The following is a 21,079-nucleotide window of genomic DNA, read 5'->3' as shown; positions in this document are numbered from 1 at the left end:
GCGTGGTGATGGTGGGAAGGGACCTGGAGCATGTTTGGTGGGTGCCTGGCGCTTCCCAAGGTGTCAGCATCATCCATATAGACAGCTCTTCTCTGGGCCTTGGTGTTCTGCATCTATGTGGGATTTCTGAAGAGTATTTAGTGATCACTGGGCACTCCCGGATTGCTGAACAGTGGATCACATTGGTAACACAGCACAGTGTTAAGAGACCTCATCTGACCTAAGCATCTGGAGCCACCTCATGCCTCACTTCTCTACTGAGGGCAAGAGAGCAGGGTTCCCACCTAGTTCCAGGGCTGAGAGTGACGTGTATCTTCCACAAGGTGAGCGCTTCTGAGAGCTCCTGTGGAGAGTGTACACTCACAGCCACTCCACGAGGCAGCCTCTCTTCTTCTCAGTGCATCCGGTATTTGTTTAGAGTTTGGGTTATGCTCTTGCTGTGGGGTGTCTGGACCAGCTGTCCCTCTGGATCCCCAGTGCAGGCCTTGGTGTGCAGTCCAGCATCCAGTGCTGTAAATAATTGTGTTGGCGCACAGCCACACACTACCACAGGGAACTTGAGTAGTTGGGATAAGACTGTAGGACTCAAAAAGCTGATGATAATGCCCATCCAGCCCTTGGTGGAAAAGAGGTGTCACCTCCAGCCATTATCTGCCAGTCTTGGAGGAAATGAAGGACTGGGTTCTCCTTGGCTTCAGAGGCTAATAGTCACGATGGAGAACAGATGCTAGGTGGACGGGGGCTGGTAAGGTGGGCCTCTGGGCTGGGAAGAGGAAGTGGCAGAGGAGGGAGCACTGATGAGGGAGGCAGGGAGAAGATGAGGCCCAGTGGTGCTCAGTGTCTCCCCAGGGGCCAGGTGTCTGCGGTGAAGGTCCCTGTGAGTTCTTTTATAAAATGGAGTTGGGAAGTGGTTGTACCCCATGCACACACGAAAAAATAAAAATTAAGAAGACCTTATTAAGCCTAGAGGGCTGCCAAGGATGAGTGTACTTCCTGCTGGGCTTTGGGCCAGTCAAGGACACTGGGGGCATAAGAGGACACACACGAGGTGACTTCCTGGGCAGGATGAGGAAGGGACCTGAGAGGGCTTCCTGGACGCAGTGACTTAACTAAGTGAAAAGGAAGCTGAAACTTTTCCCAAAACCATCTTGGGAGGTTTAGTTTGGCCCGAGGTATCAGGGAGCAGGGTTGGGGTGGGGTGTGGGAGTAGAGGGTAGGCAACTGGACAAGTGCTGGTGTATGGCAGGTTGTGGGGGATGCCAGGGAGGCCGAGCTGGGAGAGGACTATGGGGGAGGGAGTGAGGGAGCCAGCTGCCCCTTGGACGTACTTGAGGGATGGTAAAGTCAGGAGGCCGGCAGTGGTGATGAGGTGAGGAAAAAGTTCTGGAGAGGAGTTTGGAGTATCAGTTGGACAGATAGACCTAGAGGTGGGTCGGCTTGGCAGGAATCGGAGGGAGAGAATGAGGCAAGGATAGCCTCTCCCAGGTCCTCCTATAAGGGGCACAGGGTGACGTTGGAGATGGGCTGCTCCACCATCTCGAAGCTTGAAGGAAGAGGAAACTCAGTGTGAGGAAATCAAGCACAAGTGAACACTGTGAGGCCTCCAGGGGGATAGCGTGTCTGCAAAGTACGGGGTTCTGCTGTAACTTAATTGTAGTCCCCAAATGTGCTAGGTAAGGGTCCTGCCTCTGCTCGGGCAGTGTGTCAGTGTGAGCTCCTTCCTGAGAAGTCGCAAGGAGTCCATCTTAGTCTCACTGGAATCCTGCTGGGGCTCTGGGGCTGGGGTAGACTTCATGCAGGGTTGCCCCAATTCACTGATCTGGAGCATCCAGAGCTGGCTGTCCTGCAGCATACTGCAGGGGATCTTGCAGAAGGCGTGTGGGTTGCATGGGCGGACATGGAACTGGGGCAGAGTGTGGGTGCCAGGAGGCCTACGTTCCCCAGCTCCATAGTCTTTTCTGTTCAGCACAGGCCTGTGCTTGCAATCAGCGAGGTGCTTCTCGGTGACAAATCAGAGCAGAGCCCACAACCATTGTTTCCATGGCGAGCAGACTTTTTGGCCAGGATTGGAGCAGTGAGGTGGTTGGGGGTAGCCCCGTGCACATCTCAGCCCCTGTGCAGCCCTCTGGCCTTTCTCTGTGGCCATCTTCCTTGATGAGTATTACAGGACTTGGGAAGCTGAAGTCTCTAAGGGAAACTGAAACCCTGGCTCTGCTCTCTTTCTTCCCATTGCATTACCAGCTGGGCACTAGTGGTCTACAGAGAGGAAGCTGGGCAACCAGGAGGACGTTTCCCCCCAGTCTGGGTCCTTCTCTCTGTCCTGCGTTCATGCTAGCCTCAGGGACAGGAAGCTATGACTCCTGTAACTCCAGCTGTGTTACCAGATGTCCGGAGTGTGGTATCTGTGTGGGGCTGTCCCCCTCAGAGCTCCCTGTGTCCCTAGCCCCCTCTGCTCCTCAGCAGACAGAGCACGGGACTGGGGCACTGTCGACAGCAGAGCTGTGGAAGATATTGAGCAAACAGGAACGAGGTGTTATTACCACACATTCTGACTGGTAACCCCTTCCTTTTTACTTTCTTCCAGAATTTCTTCACAAGGTCATAAAGAAGCCACAGTGTTTAAGAACAGAACAAAGAGGGCTTTGCAGTGTTGAGAGCCACCTGACCTGACTCAGCGTGTTGAGAAATGTGGGTCCTCAGGGGTCACGACATCCACCAGCACATGGCCGTGCTGTGCGTCATGGCCCTGGGGCTCTGAGCAGCGTCCACTCGAACACCCACTGTGGCCTCTGCCCACAGCATTTGCTGCTGAAGCCCCCGCTGAAGCCCGTGTCAATGAGGATGTATGCCCCCATCGGGGGGCTGCTCGCTGCCCTCGCTGTGTTGTTTGGGACAGTGGTGGCATTTGCACCCATGCCTAGAATCACCTGGGAGCACAGAGGTGAGGGCAGAAGCATGGCACGCGCTGAAAGCATCTGCTTACGATGTTGAGATGAGGGTACGCCGTTTGCCGTGCTGGCTCCGTGCTCTTCACGCCGCGTGTGAGTAGGGAGCCTGTAGTTCCGTGTCAGAGGAGATGCTTCAGTAACTAGAAACATTTGCAGGGTTGTGCAGGGCCCTCTGATCTGGCTTCTAAATCAGGGGGTCCCTAAAAGGAAGTTCACCTCCTCGTGCCTGATGACATTTGGTACCCATCACCCAGGCACAAACCATACCGTGTCTTGTTCTGAAGACATTATGTGCATCTGAGCTTCAGGCTAGTAGTTGTCATTTGCTGTTCAGTAGTATCCATCGTATTTACTTTCTCTCTTGGGAGCTGTGTCTTGGGACCCCAGTCTTCCCAACTCAGTGGCCTTGAGCGGGGTGAGCCTGCAAGGCTGGGCTCTCCATGCAGAGCTCTGGGCAGTAGGTGTGCTGGCAGGGCCTTTGTCCCACATGGTTCTGTGTCCAGCACTGGAACTCAGAGGAGCAGGAAGTGTGAACACCTAACCTCTGAGTGAAACCAAAGCTTGGTAATACACAGAAAGCCAAGTTCGCAACACTCACATTGATGCTGGGACGGTCAAAAAAAAAAGAGACAGCTTCTTAGGAAATAATGTCTACATTTATATTTCCCCTAATAGCTAACCGTTATATTCCTCCTATTTCTAAATAGCTCTTGGTACAATTACCTAATAAGGGAAAAATGTTACTTCTTTCTCTGTTTTCTAAGTTGGTGGTGGTTATTTCTGAAAAATGCTGGGATTAAGATGAAGATTAAATCTATTCACTGAAATAGATTTTATTAAAGGTTTTGAGGTAAATCTTTTTTTTTTTTCCTGAATAAGAAAACCCTAAGTAAATTCTTTACACAAATAATCCCATAGATAAGAATATGGTAGGAGGCAGAGGAAGTTGCCACAACCAGCAGCTTCAGGTGTCTGTCCTGTAGACTCCTGGTAGGTGACAAAGTCACATTGCTGAGGTCACGCTGCCAGGCGGTCACGCTGCTGGGAGGTCACGTGCTCAGAGGTCATGCTTCTAGGAGGTCGCACTCCTTGGAGGTTACGCTGCTGGAAAGACACACTCCTGGGAGAGCATATGCTCAGACGTCATGCTTTTGGAAGGTCATGCCTCTGGGAAGCCACATGTTCAGAGGTTATGCTCCTGAGAGGTCACATGCTGAGGGGTCATAGTCCTGGGGAGTATGCTGCCTGGAGACCACACCGAGTGCAGGGTTTGGAACTCTGGCCTAGAGGGAGCAAGAAGAGAAGTTAGAACACAGCCTTGGTCAAGCACAGTGGCTTCACAGGGGTTCTATGTACTTGGTGGCTGGCTGCCTCACTGGGTCTGTTCCACCAAGAGGTGGCTGAGCTCTGGCCTCAGCTCAGAGCTGGCCACCGTGGCAGCAGGTCCACGCCACAGCCCTGGTGGAATGGTAGTACACTAAAGGGAGACCAGATGCTCAGGGTGTGTACAGGCTCAAAAATGCCTAATGCACCCCCTCCTTCCCCACCCCTTTCTCCCCAGAGGTGCAGCTGGTGCAGTTCCACCAGCCGGGCATCTTCAACTACTCAGCCTTGCTGCTGAGTGAGGACGAGGACACCCTGTACGTGGGCGCCCGGGAAGCCGTGTTTGCCGTGAATGCACTTGATATCTCCCAGAAGCAGCACGAGGTATGACCTGGCTCCCCTGTGGTCTGGGCCACAGATCTTTCCAGTGTTTTTTTTCCTCGCATCAGCACACTTGGCTCCTCATGGGCCATCAGTCCCTCTCTTGGCCGTGCGGCCTGCTCACCCCGTGGCTGGCCTCATAGATATCCTGTGGTTAGGGAGCAATCTCACTCCCATCAGTAGGCTGAGGCCCTATCATCCTGAGTGGGCTTCTTTTCTGCCCTGTGTCCATGCAACTTCATCTCGGAGTACCCAAGGACTGCGCTATTTTCAGCTTGGATTTTTGAAGTTTTTATTATGGACAATCTCAAGGGTACCCAGGAGTAAAGGGAATAATGAGATGGGCCCTATGCCCATTGCAGCTCCTGCAGACAGGGGTTGGCCCCTTGTCCTCCCCCAATATCCTCACCCTCTGCTCCCTCCACATGGCTTTGAAGCAAATGCCAGACACACACTCTTCATCTGTGTTTCCATGGGCATCTTCTAAAGGAAATGACTCTCCCCCCCAAAAAATAACCAAAATAGCATTATTGCATCCAAAAAATTAATGTCAGTGAGTGTTCAGATTTCATAGACTGTCTCATAAATGATGGCTGTTCAGTTTGACTTCAGTGGAGATCAGGCCATCGGTGTCCCCAGGCACTCTGTCCTTCAAGTCCCGATTTCCAGGAGCCACCCTAGGTCTCCTCACTGGGAGAGCCACTTGCAGTCTTGTTGGCCCCCAGCCTTGGTCTGGCTCCCAGTGTCCTTAGTAGATGCAGGGCCCCCAGCCACCAAAGCAGGTGCTCCTTTCCTGGCCCTTGACCCTTGACCATGTGCACAGCAAAGATTACAAAATGGAATGTTCTGAATCTGTCCTCCATCTGCGAGCCAGAAATGGCCTTTACAGGGGAGGTGCCCATCACCAGCTATTTGTGCCCCAAGGCCAGTTCCTCTGGAAACGGTGGGATCAAGGCTTGAAATCTTTCCATGAGTTCTTGAAATAATGAGTGAGTTCTTACCAAAGGGAGATTGAACTTTTTAATTGTTTGACTTTTTTGTACAACTGTGGACTCATGGATTTAAACATGTTTGAAATCCCTCGATCCATGTACAGCCAGGTCCTCACCTGATGCTCACATTGTCCCTCCCTAGCCATTGGCAGCCTTTTCTTGGTTCCCAAGTCCTTAGTTGTTGGTGTAGTTTTCTCAGTCTCTGAAATCAAGATGGTTCAGGCTCATCTTGTGCATTTTCTGCCCTAGACTTCTTATTTTTTGTTTTGTCTTAATCTTCGGAGTCTAGCATAGTGCCCAATTTCTGTTTGACAAATGACATTTCTGGTCATTGCCCTTTAAAAATAAAGTTCATGTGTAACATTGTGGTTGCTTAGAGCCGGTCATTGCTCTGTTAATGGTATCACTGTGGCCCCATAGGGTGAGGGAAAGGCTTCAGGGTCTCCTACATGTAAAAGAGAAGAAAAAATAAAAGGACCATGGCCAGGCTTTGGTGAAAACCCTGCGATCAAGGGCCTGTCAAAATCATGTTCCCCTGTCTCTGTGCGTTTCATGTAGATCATAATGAAATTGTCTTCATTTTAATTTCTGAAGGGAATTGCTATTTGAATTGCTGTTTAATTCTGCTTTTGTGTGCCCTGATCGGGACTTCCATTTCTCTGAAAACATACTGTATTGTTGCTGTGCTTGCTGTCCAGGTCACATGACCAAAGGAAGCTAGGTTAGTGTAGAGACACATTGACAAGGATTCACCTCTTTGCCATTGAGAAGCCCATGTGTTTCCTGACCTCTGAACCTACATGGCCGGCTTCAATTCTCCCTGTCTCTCTCTGTCTCTCTCTCTGTCTCTCTCCATCTCTCTGTTTCTGTGTGTGTGTGTGTGTGTGTGTGTGTGTGTGTGTGTGTGTGTGTGTGTATGATCAGTGATGGAATAGCACGTGGGGAGATGGAGCAGGTGAGTGAGAGCCTTTGGTCATGTGGCCTGTTGCTTTCCTTTCTTCTGGAGGACAAGAGACCCGCCTGACAGTCCTAATCATGTGAGAGAGGCAGGATCACGGATCTCAGCAGAAGGCTCTCTGCCTGAGACGTTGTCACTCTGACACTCTTGACCGCTGCCATCACATAAAATTTATAGAACCATAATCCTGCTCTTCTACTGATAGTTGAAATAAATGTCAAGGCTTTTTTAGATTCTAGGGTCCATTTTGGATGGATTAAAAAAAGCCCACTCGATGTTTAAAAGTATCTGCAATTTACCTTTTTGATAAATTTGACCCTCAATAGTCTAGTTGTTTGCAGGGAACAGCAGGAATCTGGGAAGAGACTTCCCAGCCCTGCTGGCTTCCAGCCCGAGATCCCACTTAGGAGCTTCAGGGAACCCCAATGTTCACTGGCCTCAGTGTTTGCTCGCTGAGCCTCTCTTTGCAATCTCAGATTCCATTGTCTCAGGGGAAATATCTGCTCTCCGTGCCATCATGTGCTTTGTAAACTGCACATTCTTATACCAGTATCTCCTTTCAAAAGTGAAATGGACTCTTATTCCTCCTAACAGGCATATTGGAAGGTCTCAGAAGATAAAAAAGCAAAATGCGCAGAAAAGGGGAAATCAAAACAGGTAACTTCATTTGCAAGCTACAGAAAACACACAGGTATTTCCTAGTTGTTTTAATCTGAATGCCATGACTTCTGGAATGCAGCCTGGGCGTTTTGTTCAGGTCTCTCAGGACTCACCTTGCAGGTTACCCCTTTATTCCCAAATGGTGAGAGTGCACCTCTCAAAGTAAGTGCCAAACACAGTAGTCGTTTTGAGAAATACTTTCTAATGTTTAATTGAATTTATTCAAACGGCCCTGGAAAATGATTTCTGGTGCCTATTGGCTAATGGCATAAAATGCAGGGTTCATGTCTCCCTGTACCCCAACAGCCTAGAGGGGCTGCTATAAGATTTCTGGATTTTTGGTAACACCCATCCCTTGAGAATCTGCCCCTTCTGCAGGAGATAGGAGGCACCTCAGTGTGGAGGCCATCCAGGGAATACTGGGCCGAGTGTCAGAGTGTCGGTGTGGTGGCCACATGAGGAGCTGGGTCGAGTGTCCCTCCCCCTCCAGAGCTCAGGGTTACCCCCACCTTGCCCCCAACTGGTGCCGGGCTGATATCAGCATCTCATAGTTTGAGAGCCCTGTGTGCCTTGATAGTTGATCAGGACAGCTGAGTTGTAAATTTCATCAATTATTGGCTAATTTCAAAACAATTAAAAATAGTTTTTAAAAGACAAGTAACTTTTTGCTGAACTTTTTAAAGCAAAATGCTAAATACTTTAGTGAAAGTCACTAAATTTGAAGCTACTTTAGGAAATGGAAAATGCAGCTATTTCTATGTAATAACAGATGCCACAGGGAGTTGTCGTTGAGCTAAATAAGACCACGGCTTTGCCCGCCCTGCGTGGATGCTATGCGGCGGATGGGGTTCCTCCCAGCTCTTGTGGGGGAGGATGAAATACTTCCAGCAAGTTTAAAAACAATTATACCAAATAAAACTTTCCTGAATGGAGATAATTTCAGATGATAGCATATATAATCCAATTACATTTCAGCCTAAAATAGAGAGTGGGTCCTTAAGTGGCCTCTGGTTTTCCTTTGGGCCTTTATAATGTGGAGACAGACTCAGAGCCCCTCATTAGTCCAGTCTCTCCCCTGGGCTGGGTTGACCAGACACACCCACTCCTGAATTGCTGTTTCCAGTTTCAAGCATTGGAGCAAAGAGGGTGGGGTCCCTCAGAAGGAAGGAAGGCTGAGGGAATCCTTCATAGCATGCACCTCCTCAGGTCTGACAGCAAGGAATGGTTTGTGTGTTCAGAAAGAGTAAAAAAATTTTTTCTGCGGTGGGCGGGTAAGACTGGATAGAGGTCAGCCTCCATTGCTTTTTGGTCAGCACATCTTTGCTGGGTATAGATTAGTGACTGCAGTGAAATTCATTTGGCACCTGATAGCTGGTCTGTGGATGCTGTGGAGACAAAAGCACTCAGGCTGGCTGCAGACTGATGTTTATCCAGCGGTGGAACAGGATCTCAGTGAACTTACTTTCACTGCGGCCAGCAGGGCTGAGCTGGTGCCGGAAGGTATTGAGCATCGAAGGCCTGAGGTGAGAGGAAGCAGTCAGTACACAGTTGGGACTGGTCATCAGAGAACTGGTGCCAGCACGTGTTGTGCTGGTTCTGAGCTCTGAAGTGAGCGATGTGACCAGTGTGGATGGTGGAAGGTGTTGACTGGAAGCTGGTGATGGTTGACCGTGTATTTCTCTTTCTCATAGACAGAATGCCTCAACTATATTAGAGTGCTGCAGCCGCTCGGCACCACTGCCCTTTATGTATGTGGGACCAATGCCTTCCAGCCAACCTGTGACCACCTGGTAAGGCCTGGGCCCCTCCTGTGGTCAGCATTACAGCAGGGTGGGGCTCCAGGCAGGCATCAAGTGGTCTCCACTGTGCACACAGAAGGCTGTTCGAACTTCTGCTATGTGAGGAGGGGCGACTCAGGCCCCAAAATACTTCAGCCTATTTGCTGCCTCCTGCAGGCCCTGGCGACCTGTCTGCAAACCACCATGACTGAGGGCAGGGTACAGGCAGGACTCATGGCCCACGGTGCATGCTGGAGAGCTGGTCCTGGGTGACCTTCTGGGAAGTGTGCTGTTGACAAGAGTACCAATATGCTATGATCCAGAATCTTGCCACCTTCTCTTTTGTCATATGTTGTGTTTTGTGAGGGAGGCCTGGCTGTGATGTGTGTCTGGTCAAGTGGAAAGGCATGACTTCTATTCCTAGATTGCACATTATTGGTATGGGCTCATATATGTTAGGTGTTCCCTACCTAATCCATATACTGAAGCCATAATTCCCCTCAGTATTTGGGGATGGGGCCTGTGAGTTGGTGACCGAGGGTAATGAAGTCATAAGGGTGGGATCCTGACCCGATAGAATTGATGGCCTTCTAAGAAGAGGAGACACCAGGGATCCCTCTCATTCAGACGTAGCAGGAAGGCAGCCGTCTGCAGGCAGGAGGAGAGCCCTCGCCAGGAACCGGCCATGCGGAGTTCCTGCTCTCACTCGGACTTCCAGCCTCCAGAGCTGTGAGGAATGCACATGTATGATTAAAGCCACACAGTCTTTGTGCTTTGTCACAGCAGCCCAAGCTGACCACGATAGCATATCCGTTGGCCTGGTCTTGGGGCATCACCATCCTGTGTCTCCTGTTGGGGTGCAGATTTCCCACTGATCTGCCGATCCTGAAATACACCCTCTCTGAGAAGTGACAGCAGGACACAGGGGTGCCAAGCCGGTTTAGAAGCAGGACCGTCTCTCCCTCACCTGCATCACATCGATGACTCTCCCTAGGCGTTGAGACCTTCAGCCCTCAAAGGGAGACTTAGCTTCTTTTTCCTTGAGGGAAACATTTTGCACGATTATTAGGAACATGTGTGTGCATATGTGTGGACATGCCGAAGTGTGGCCCATGACCCTTAAGTACCTTCACAAGCATGTTCTAAGAATGACATTTTCCTCCATAACTAAGTTTGTCATCATATCTAAGGTGATTTCCAGTAATTCCCCAATTTCATCTCATCCCCAGTCTCCATTCAGATTTCCCTGAGAGCCCCAAAATAAGCCCCCAGATGTGATTGGTGAATCCCATCAGTGGGGTGCATTGTCACCCCAGTTCATCCTTCCCAGCCTAAGAGGTTCTAGCCTGTATATTGTTTTGACTAGTGTCGAAATCGCAACTCCAGCCCTTCACGCACTCCTGAGCACTCGCTTCTGCGTCTGTGACTGTGTCCCCACCCCCCTCGCCCTGGCAGGGGCTTTCCAGCAGCTTACACGTCCCTTCTGGTCTTTGCTGCCTAAATGAGTTTCTTCTCATTTACTTTTATTTTTTATTTTTTTACTACTTTCCTGCTGGGGTGTGCTCTCTTATTTGGACCAACTTGTCATGTGTGCAGGGCTGGAAATGCCTCATCTGTCATTTTGCAGGCATTTCTCCCAGTTTATCACTTGTTGAATTCTGCCCCGCTTCTTTTTTGTACAAAAGCTGTCCAATTCTTTATGGATCTGTCCAGTTTTTCATCAGATGGTATTGGGTTGTCTCGGGTGAGGAGAGATTGTCCCAAGACAAGAGAAAGTTGCCTGTACTTTCTGTTAGTGCAGCAAAGTTCCATTTTTAGTATTCAAACCATTGATCATTCTGGTGTGTGTCTGGGTAGGTAAAGATTCTGCTGCTTTTTTTCCCATTATCTGTTTATTGGATTGTCCGATCCCCCACTGCCAGCTTTGTTGATGCTTAAATCCCACAAGCGACCTCCTGATCGCTCACTGAGTACATCCCCTATTCGGTTTGTCTGGGATGGTTTACAAACCTAGAGCCACCAGCATTGCCATCCTCATTTCACAGATGAGTCAACTGAGGCTGCAAGATCTTGAATAGTTCTCAAGGGTGTCAGAGCCAGGGTGCCATTGTCCAGACCTGGGACTCCCATGGCTGGCCACACATGCATTATTCCCTTGATTCCCCCAGAGTTTGGAATATAAAATTAAATGATACAGAAAAGATGTGTTATTACTACAGAAATTCAGACGTTTTATCCTACTCTTTCTTTTCATTCAATTATAGAACCTAACATCCTTTCAGTTTCTGGCGAAAAATGAAGATGGCAAAGGAAGATGTCCCTTTGACCCAGCACAAAGCTACACGTCTGTCATGGTCGGTGAGTCTTGCTCTGGGATGCTCATCACTGTCAGGGCTGTACTTCCATGTCGAGCACACACACAGGATGCTTAGTGCCTCCCCCTTCCCAGTAGTCTCCCCCCACTTCCCTTCCTTGTTCACCATCCTCACAAAGCTATGTGTGCCTCTCAGACCCTCTGATATGAGCTTTTGAATTCATCGTTCAAAAGGATAACCAGCCCCACCACAGTTGATCCACAGGTCGGATCTGTGGGGAGAGGTTATTTTATATCCACTGCTTGTGCAGATCGCTGGGGTTACTCGGTTGCGTGGAGTTGACACTCCCATTTGAGGGGAAGTTTGTGACTGAGCCTTGGAGTGGTCTTCTGCACTGAGGCAAACAGGTCCTAAGCCTGTGTGCACCTGCTGTCTTATTTGTTATTTTCCTGATGCAGGAATTACTTGCTCCTATTAGTTATTAACCCTGACTCTCATAGAATACAGTTTAACAAGATTATCTCTGTCAAATGAAACAGAAATGCATGTCCCAGAACCAGGTAAAAGTGCCTCCGTGTCCCAGGAGGGGCTCGTGTTGGGTTGTAAAGGAAAGTGAGGTGTCGGGCATCCACCCCAGTGCTGGTGCTGGCTGACCCGCCTCTCCTCTTTCCTCCTGGGCCTGAAGATGGAGAGCTTTATTCCGGGACGTCATATAACTTTTTGGGAAGTGAGCCCATCATCTCCCGAAATTCTTCCCACAGTCCTCTGAGAACGGAGTACGCGATACCTTGGCTTAATGGTAAGAAGTGGGCGACATCATTGAGGGTGTGAGCCCCCTACCCTGCTGTATTTTTCCTTTTGCCGGCGCAACCTCACATGGGTGCCCCAGAGCTGGTCAGCCATTGGAGAAAGGGATCACTTCTGGAACTACATGGGGCTCTACAGCCAGCATCCCTGGGCTTCTGATGTTTTAAGGCCTCCTTCACCCCATGTGGAAAATGGATCTAGGAGGCTTTCATTAAGTAAGATCTGATGGTCAGCAGGAGCTCAGGATGGTCAGATCAGTGTGTGATGTTCTCATGTTACCTCTGGACAACACATGTCCACATACAGTCACAGTGCAGATGGCTTGAGGCCACTCACATGAGGCTTTTCTCATGGGCACTGGCCAGCAGGGCCTGAGCTTTGAAGCCTCCTGGACTTTTGGAGGCTGGTGATCTGAGAGACGATGAACAGAAGGCTCCTCTGTGCAGGGTGGCTGGGCAGCCAAAGCTTGATCCTTGGACGTAGTGGTTGGGAGTTTGAGGCATGTGCTGTTTAACTGCGTACCTCATCTCTGCAGAGCCCATCTTTGTCCATGCCGACGTGATTCGAGAAAGCCCAGACAGCGCCGAGGGCGGGGACGACAAGGTCTACTTCTTCTTCACGGAGGTATCTGTGGAGTATGAGTTTGTCTTCAAGCTAATGATCCCCCGTATAGCAAGAGTGTGCAAGGTAAGGCCATCCCCCCGTTTGTCTTTGGTTCTGCCTTTGGGGACAGCCTGTCTGGAGGATTAGTCATCTCGCCCAGGCCTCACACTTCCTCTAAAAAGTTGATTCACCGACCATGCTGTTCCCCCAGGTCTCAGGTCAGTGTGGACGGTCCTTCCTCCACTGGCATCTGGAGGGCTCGCTGGAAACTGAGGCAGCTTGGCCCCTCTGAGTGACAGGTGATTAGCTTTCTGTCCTTGGGGGTCTGCTTTTGAGCACCTTCCTCAGACCTCCCCCGGGTTACAGAAAGTTAGTTTTTGTTTCCCATTAACCAAGTTCTGTTGCAATTGGTATTTCACCATTTCAGTGTAAAGATGGAGAGGGGTGTGTTTTCTTTGTGTCCAGAATAAATAGCTTTGATTTAATATTCCTCTGCATCCATATTTCTGAGTTTCAGTATTTCTCTCCAGACCAGATCACGGCAGGTGTGTTTTATGATTGTCACTTAAAAACATTTATGGAGAACCGGGCAGGTCCAAGGCATTTTAGCAGAAAACCTAGGGAGGGAAGAGCGAAGATTTGCTCTCCCACAGGGAACATCTTTTGGAGAAGACCAGACCTACACACATGGGCCTGAGACAGACTGGGGAGCCTATGCATCTGCTGGCCCCTGGCTCCATAGGTCACTCACAGACAAGTGACGAGTCTGGTGAGGTATAGGCCAAAGGGCCAAAGCAGTGAAAGTATGCAGGATGGCTGCTGTGACACTGAATGCGGGCAGATTCGAGCAGTTGTTCTAGCTGCCATTGGGTAGCTTTTCACCAACAGAATTTTGCTGGTTTGGTTTGGTTTAAATCTGTGATCCAAGCTGCATAGGAAGAAAGCCATGGTCATGTAGTTCTCTGCAGCAGCTTTTTTGGCTGCAGCTTCATTTCATTCAAGCAAAGCTATTCTGGGCCCAAGTGCCTCATTTATCACCTTACAGGGTGCTCTTATCCTTCTACATACATATTTGCATTTCAGGGGGACCAGGGTGGCCTGAGGACCTTACAGAAGAAGTGGACCTCCTTCCTGAAGGCCAGGTTGATCTGCTCCAGGCCAGACAGTAACCTCGTCTTCAATGTGCTGAGAGACATCTTTGTCCTCAGATCTCCAGGCCTGAAGGAGCCTGTGTTCTATGGGGTCTTCACCCCACAGCTGTAAGTGCCAGGGTGGGTGGGGGTTTCCTCCACATCCTCAGCCTCCAGGCAGTCACGTGGCCCCCTCTTTACCAGGAACAATATTGGGCTGTCAGCCGTGTGCGCCTACAACCTGTCCACAGCTGAGGCAGTCTTCTCTCGAGGGAAGTACATGCAGAGCGCCACAGTGGAGCAGTCGCACACCAAGTGGGTGCGCTACAACGGGGCTGTGCCCACGCCAAGGCCCGGGGCGGTGAGTGAGAGGGTCCTGGGCTGCGGGAAGACTTAAGAGCATGGAACCTACTATGGGGCCCACCATGCTGCAATACCCCTGTGCCACACCAGGTTTGGGGTCTGTCTGCACGGAGAAGAAGCATCCCCCCAGGATTCGGGTGACAGGCACACACTCTCCTTTTCCTGTGTTCCTCTCTTTGGCCTGTTGTGTAACCGCCGTTGTGGCATACTGCCCAAATAGGAGTCTGTTCTGCCCGGCATGAGTTGTTTTGTGGCATTAACATTGCATAACATAATCGCATGTATTTCATTTTCTGTTTCCTATGGAGAAACACATGATTTCTTGGCAATGAGATGAGATATACTTTTTATTCATTAATATGAATTACATTTGTCTCCTGAAAATAATGAATTTTATGTAGAAGCCAATTTCCAGGGATTTGGTTTCTAGGCTGATTCAGCTGTGTCTGTTCTGTGATGATGTCAGGCTGTGTGTGGCCAAGAGGTTGGGCTTTGACCAGGGGACGTGGCCTGCTGCCTGGAGCCTAGTCCCCAGGACTGTCTGTCTTCTCTCCCTAGGACGCACCTCCGCTGACACCAGTCATCATTCCTTCTGTGCATAACTTTAAGTAAAACATGTTCACTTGGGATCACAAATTTTGGGTTATGTGCATCAGGAGCTAGGACAAATAAAAAGAATCCTTTATGCTCTTGGCCTTCATGCTGTTTAGAATTGGACTATTTTTTTGATTTTGGCAATCTTCCTATGGGAGAACTATTGAATGATGTGTTTATTTTTTTATTTCAGAAGCTTGGAACTTTTTTATTTATAAAATAGGTAAAAATTACTTCAATGGCTATATATCATGAAACACAATTGTGTCTTGTGGATAAAAACACATTTGTGTTTCCTGCGTGTTTTGTAACTGTCTTCAGAAAGGCAGTTACAAAACACGCAGGAAATGCAAATGTGTTTTTATGGTTTTTTCCTTCTCAAGAAATCCACTGCGAGTCCCATGTTTCACACCTCCTGGAAGCCCTGGCTTCGTGCGGAGTGCATGCTGGGCTGTCCGTGGGTGGGTGGTCAACAGCGATGGTCTGTTTCCCACAGTGCATCAACCGTGAGGCACGGGCGGCCAACTTCTCCAGCTCCCTCAATCTCCCAGACAAGACACTGCAGTTTGTCAAAGACCACCCTCTGATGGACGACTCTGTGACCCCGATAGACAACAGGCCCAGGCTGATCAAAAGCGATGTGAGCTACACACAGATTGTGGTGGACAGAACCCAGGCCCTGGATGGGACTGTCTATGAAGTCATGTTTGTTGGCACAGGTGGGTCCCGTAACAGCCTTGGGAAATCCAGCTGATTTTGGCTGAGTCAGCCAGCATCTCCCTCAGGTGCCTGGAGTAATTTGTATTTCTGAGAAGTCTCCACACCTGTGTAGCTTCAGATCTGCGTGACCATCAGACCACCTGGGACACTGGTTAGAAATACAAGTCCTGGCCCAGATCTGGAAATTCAGGTCTGGTAGGTCTGGCTTGGTGCAAAGGGATCCTGGATAGGAGTGTCAGACAGCAGCATGCCCCTCCTCCCTGCATGAGCAGCCCTATTTGAGACCTGTCCTGACCTGCCATAAGAGGCACTGCTTCCCTGGAAGCCCAGGGACTAGGAAACAGGTATTTCTGGAATGGGAGTCAGTGGCCAGGTGCAGCAGCAGCTGTACCAATGTCAACCCTGGGTTCTTTCCACCTGTGCCCCTGAGCAAAATAAAGGGCCCTGCCCTCACTTGCCAGGGACCCCTCGAAGAATGGCACCTTCAGGGGAACAGCAGAGCCCAGAACCACTTATGGTTTGATCTGATGGCACAACCTTGGCTGCACTGATATGGGTGTTGGTGTCAACAATGAAACATTAGTTTATTCTTCATTAAACACTGATAACAACCCACACCACTTAAGTTTTCATTGATTTTGCCAGTGGCTTTTCCTTTTCCATTTGTAATACAAAAATACCATCTGTTTCTAAGTTTCTTGCTAAGGAAAAGTGGAGAGGATAAAGGGTAATTGTTTGCTGCCGTGGCTGACAGTGCACCACTGTCCTCTCCTTCTGGGGTGGGTCAGTGACCTTTGCTCTGACCTTGCAGACCGCGGTGCCCTGCACAAAGCCATCAGCCTTGAGAATGATGTCCACATCATTGAGGAGACACAGCTCTTCCGGGACTTGGAGCCAGTCCAGACCCTGCTGCTGTCTTCCAAGAAGGTAAAGTGACCACATGGCTGGGCAGGGGTGGCCTTCTGATGGCCTTGAGTCTCGGTGATCACTGGGTTAGGGCTGGGCAGGTCCCTTTGTCCCAGACTAACCCACCTTTGAGCTCTTACAGGAACTTTTCAATGTGCTTGGGGTTTGAGATGGAGGGAAGACACACTGGGGAGATGTAACTCTCCTGGAAGTTGGGAGACCTTCACAGAGTTATTGCGGCTGACAGGATGCCGTGAGGTGGTGCATGCTGGGCTGTGATAAAAACACTTCTGTGCCCTGAACTTGGTGAGGGTGAGACCCCATCAGTGCTATTGCTGTTGGTGCAGTTTACTCATCAGCATAGAAAACCTTACTCTGAATACCACTCCCTCCCCTCAGACGACGTGCTAACTCCTCCATCTGGCTCAGCAGACATATTCTTTAAAAGGGCTGAGACTGAGTGGGCGACACTCTCAGGGACACACAGTGTCAGTCTCTGCCTTGTAGTGTAAGTGATGTGGAGCCTCTGTGAGCAAGCAGGCCCGGCTGTGTTTCTGCAAATCCTCAGTGATGGACACTGAGCTTGCAGTTCATGAACTTTTAATTTCATGTCACAAATATTATTCCTTGATTTTTCTTCAACCAATTAAAAATGCAAAACCAGTTTATAGCTGGGGAGAGGGTGAGACCCCATCAAAGCAGCGTGTAGGTCAGGCACCAGATCGCCTGGTCCAAATCTGGCTCCTTGGCACCTGACTGCGAGCCCGAGCAGTCCAGTTCTGCCTCAGTGTCCTGATCTGTCCAGTGGGGACAGCAGAGCATACATATGAGGGGCCTGGCCTGGCCCATCCTGTGACAACTATGACTAAGGACCCCACTCCTCCTTGTGGGTGTCCCCACATGGTGCCGCTTGAGCTGATGGGCTCTGAAATCTTCACGGTATCAGGATTAGCACTGTCAACTGCAGGTGGGCCATGTTTCCTTTTCCCCTTGGTCTCAGGCCCGCCCATCATTTGGCCTCTCCCACCTACACTGTGATTCAGGAGCCTTGCTCCAGGGACTCAGACCTGGCAGTCAGCCTCCTCTGCCCCATTGTTGAGCATTTCAGTTTGACCTTCTGTACTCTTAAGCAGCCCTCCCTCTCCAGGTGTGGGTGGAGCTTCGCCCTGGAAGGAGGTTGTCCCACTTCCCCTCAGCCCAGTTCTTGGAGGGGATCTCCACCCAGCTTGTGGAGCCCAGGCCATGCAGGCCCATGTCACCCTTGGCTGTGGGTAGTGGACCATCTGACACTGATGTTGAAAAAGGGAGACCTAGAAGCCCTTCTGGATGCCACCATATTGCTCAGGTGTTGGGAACAGCACCTGGAGGCCTCTAAATTGGTGAATACTCACAGAACAAAGGTTGGGCCCCAGTGCAGACATGTGGCGAGAACACAGCTCTGCTCTGCTCCTTGATGTCCTTCAGGGACCCAGGCTGGCCAAGCCCCTACCATCTTAAACCCAAGGCTTCTGGAGCACTTGGGTGCTGATCCCATAAGCAGGAAGAGAAGAGAAGGGATGAGGAGGGTAGGGTTGGGCGTGGGTGGTTATGGCTTATGCAGTGGGGTATGGCTTTGTTGCTTGGAACAGGTGGAAATGCACTCTGCACACCATTGCCTCACATACCTGCTCCTTAGGCCGGTGGGCTCGGAGTGGGTTGGGAGTGCCAGTAGCACTGCTAGGGCAGCAGGAAGCAAGTGTTGAGGGGCAAAAAGAGCCTCCCATGCCCCCCACCAGCAAGGTCTTCTGGGCTGATCATGCCTGACCCGTTTGTAGAAAGCTGGTGAGCAGCTGCTGCAAAGCTGTGGGAGCACAGGTGAGACAGCACACGGCCCCTCCCGTTTCCTAGGGGTGCTGTCCTAGGCACTGCTCTTCTCCCCTGATGACAAGCACATCCGATTTGTCTTTTATTGTGGTAAATGCACACTACATAAACTTTACCAATTTAATTGTTTTTAAGTGAACATTTCAGCAGCAGTGAGTACACTCACCTTGTCGTGCAGCCGTCACCTCATCCATCTCCGGGACTTTCTCGTCATGCACATTGAAACTCCGTCTCTATTAAACACTAACTTCCTAGTCCTCCCATTTCCTAGCCCCTGGCACTTGCCTCTACTTTCCATCTCTGTAAGCTTAGTTATTCTAGAGACCTTGGATAAGTGGAATCACACAATATTCATCCTTTGGTGACTGACTTATTTTGCTTAGCATAATGTCATCAGGTTCATTCATATTGTAGCATGTGTTAAATTTCCTTTTGAAGACTGAGTATTCCATTGTATGGATGGACCACATTTTGTTTATTTATCTGTTGATGGACACTTGGTTTGCTCCCACCTATAGGCCATTGTGAATAATGGGTGTATAAATATCTGAGTTCCTGATTTGAATTGTTTTGGGACTACATGGCAGATATGCTTTGTGTGGTCGTCTGTGAGCCCACAGAGCAGGCTGTACCTGATTTTTCATGGGAACACTCTTTGGTGGGGAGATACAGCCTGCATAGCAAAGGAGAGAAAATGGCTTAAACAGCTCATTCAACTCTGCCCACATCCTCCGATCACATACCCCAGGATTGGACATGGTCTGTGTGCACAGAGACCAAGATGTGACAGCATGAGCCCAGTGCCGTGGCCAAGGCCAAAGTCCCCAGAGGACTGTGGGGACCTGTGAGGGCCTGTGGAGAGAGGGCTGGGGCCCATGTGCTCTCAACAAACCTCAGAGGTACTGGGCAGTTCCTGATCAGGATGTTTTTCATTTGCCTTTAAAAATTTTTTTATTTTGAAATAATTTTAGACTTAAGGAAGAGTTGAGATGATAATTCAGGGAGTCCTCGTGGGCCCTTCGCACACCTCACGCCTGTCCTGAGGGGTTCCACTGGTGCATCATTCTCACTAAGCACCAGATGTCAGTGCCCCACATTCTCATGAGGTCCTTTTGGGCACCAGGCTCCCACATGGCTTCAGGCATCTGTCTCCTTCCTCCTCTCTGATTTGGGACAGCTACCCTCTCTGTCCTCATCTTGATGACCTTGAGGCTTTTGGAAAGAACTAGTCAATATTTGGTGAGATGCCCTTGGTTTGGGCATGTCTCGTTTTTCTCGTGAGTAGACTGGGTCATGGGCTTGAGGAAGGTGACTGTGAGGACACTGTCTTGGAATCCATGTGACCTCTCAGGGTTACTCTGTTGCTTTTTCAGTGCTGTGCTCATGCCCTGGGGGCAGTGGATCTGTCCCACATGGAGGGAGGCATGTGGGCACATGTTCAGGCCCTATTGTGGCTAACACCCAAGGGAGGCCTGGAAGCTACACAAATGCCCTGGTTTCTGCTGACCTTACTGCCCACCACTGGGCCTTGCCTGCAGTGATCACTATCTCCCATTCCCAAGGCACTTTGCTATCCTCCTTCTCCTTCCATGTTCGTTAACTGGAATCTGAGGTGCTGTCAGTTGTTTCATGGGAGCTCAAGCCACCTCTGTCAGGGAAGAGAGAGCTGGGGGCTGAGTGGCCTGTGGGGTGGAGAGGTCAGAGCCAGCCTGAGGCAGGCTCACCCTCCCCACACCCAGCTACCTAAGTGAGGTGAGGTGTCGAGGGGCCCCTCAGGCAGCCTGAGCCATCTGTCCTATGCTGCATGAGTGTCTGTGCCCTTGCCAGTTTTCCTCTGTGGGCCTCAGTGGCCCTTCGAAGTTGCCCAGTTGGCCTTTCACCCCTGGAAATTTTCCTCAGCTCTTTGAGCCATGTGATTCCCTGACTATGATCTATGGTGCCTTCACATCTTACAAATATAGCAGGCACTGGGCCTCTTCTCTCTGCTACTTCCCTCACAGTTTGACTCCATTGCAGAGGGGACTTCTCTTTCTCTTGGCTGTGCTTGCACACAGTGCTTTTGTGACCTTCAGTTCATCACAGGCCAGAAGGTCTGGGGCAACACCAGGGAACTTGAGTTCTAGCCAAACTGTGATGTTAATTCAGAAATTGTCCTCTGAGGATAAAGGCCACCAGGTCTTGTCCCAGTCTAGATACTAAACTCTGTATAAACTTGGGACTCTTCTGATGTTAACCAGAGGTCTTTCTAGGACATCAAGATGACTCAGAGGCTCCCAGGCAAAGGAGAGGGTGAACGCTAGCACCCTAAGTGCAAGCCTCACGTTTGCTCGGGTGGAATTGTATGGGGGCCCTCATTCCAGTTGAGCTCAGTGAAGACATCAGCCAGCCCTGCCGGGCCCTCTGCCAGTGCTCAGCGCTGGGCTGGATGGTCGGTGGGTGGGGACATCCCAAACCGAGTATTACAGATCACTAAGGAGCCTGTTCTCTTCTGAGCATGATAGTCCAGTTCCCTGTCTACATATTCCTCCCTTGTAAATGCAGACATGTGATAAGCGGATGCCTCATCACATCTTTTATTTCATTAACTAGCATCGTGTTCACTCTTCAGTGACATTTGTTCGCGCCTCCTTGCTGTGGGCCGTGCTGCATTCAGACACTAAAGACGCTGCCCTCTGTGTTCCAGTGCCCAGTGTCGGGTTCTGAAGCTATGCTCTGTAGTGAGGTCAGGCGTGTCCAGC

At 50.1% G+C, this 21,079-nt stretch overlaps 1 protein-coding gene across 8 annotated transcripts in view; it reads left to right on the top strand.

The window, feature by feature from the left end:
* SEMA4D (semaphorin 4D) overlaps positions 1-21,079 on the top strand; it is a 103,835-nt gene that overhangs the window by 63,978 nt on the left and 18,778 nt on the right. For all 8 annotated transcript variants that reach the window (XM_016122908.2, XM_016122900.2, XM_016122906.2 and 5 more), the window contains 11 exons: positions 2,585-2,941; positions 4,510-4,655; positions 7,197-7,259; positions 8,954-9,052; positions 11,305-11,398; positions 12,041-12,154; positions 12,698-12,849; positions 13,849-14,024; positions 14,100-14,256; positions 15,349-15,571; positions 16,384-16,499. In XM_016122908.2, the coding sequence (XP_015978394.2) occupies positions 2,836-2,941; positions 4,510-4,655; positions 7,197-7,259; positions 8,954-9,052; positions 11,305-11,398; positions 12,041-12,154; positions 12,698-12,849; positions 13,849-14,024; positions 14,100-14,256; positions 15,349-15,571; positions 16,384-16,499 (1,446 nt within the window). In that variant the 5' untranslated portion in view covers positions 2,585-2,835. The remainder of the gene's footprint in view (positions 1-2,584; positions 2,942-4,509; positions 4,656-7,196; positions 7,260-8,953; positions 9,053-11,304; positions 11,399-12,040; positions 12,155-12,697; positions 12,850-13,848; positions 14,025-14,099; positions 14,257-15,348; positions 15,572-16,383; positions 16,500-21,079) is intronic.

Source organism: Rousettus aegyptiacus, unplaced genomic scaffold (genome assembly GCF_014176215.1).
Source record: "Rousettus aegyptiacus isolate mRouAeg1 unplaced genomic scaffold, mRouAeg1.p scaffold_m13_p_3, whole genome shotgun sequence".
NCBI lineage: Eukaryota > Metazoa > Chordata > Mammalia > Chiroptera > Pteropodidae > Rousettus > Rousettus aegyptiacus.
This window is presented reverse-complemented; position numbering and strand designations above follow the sequence as displayed.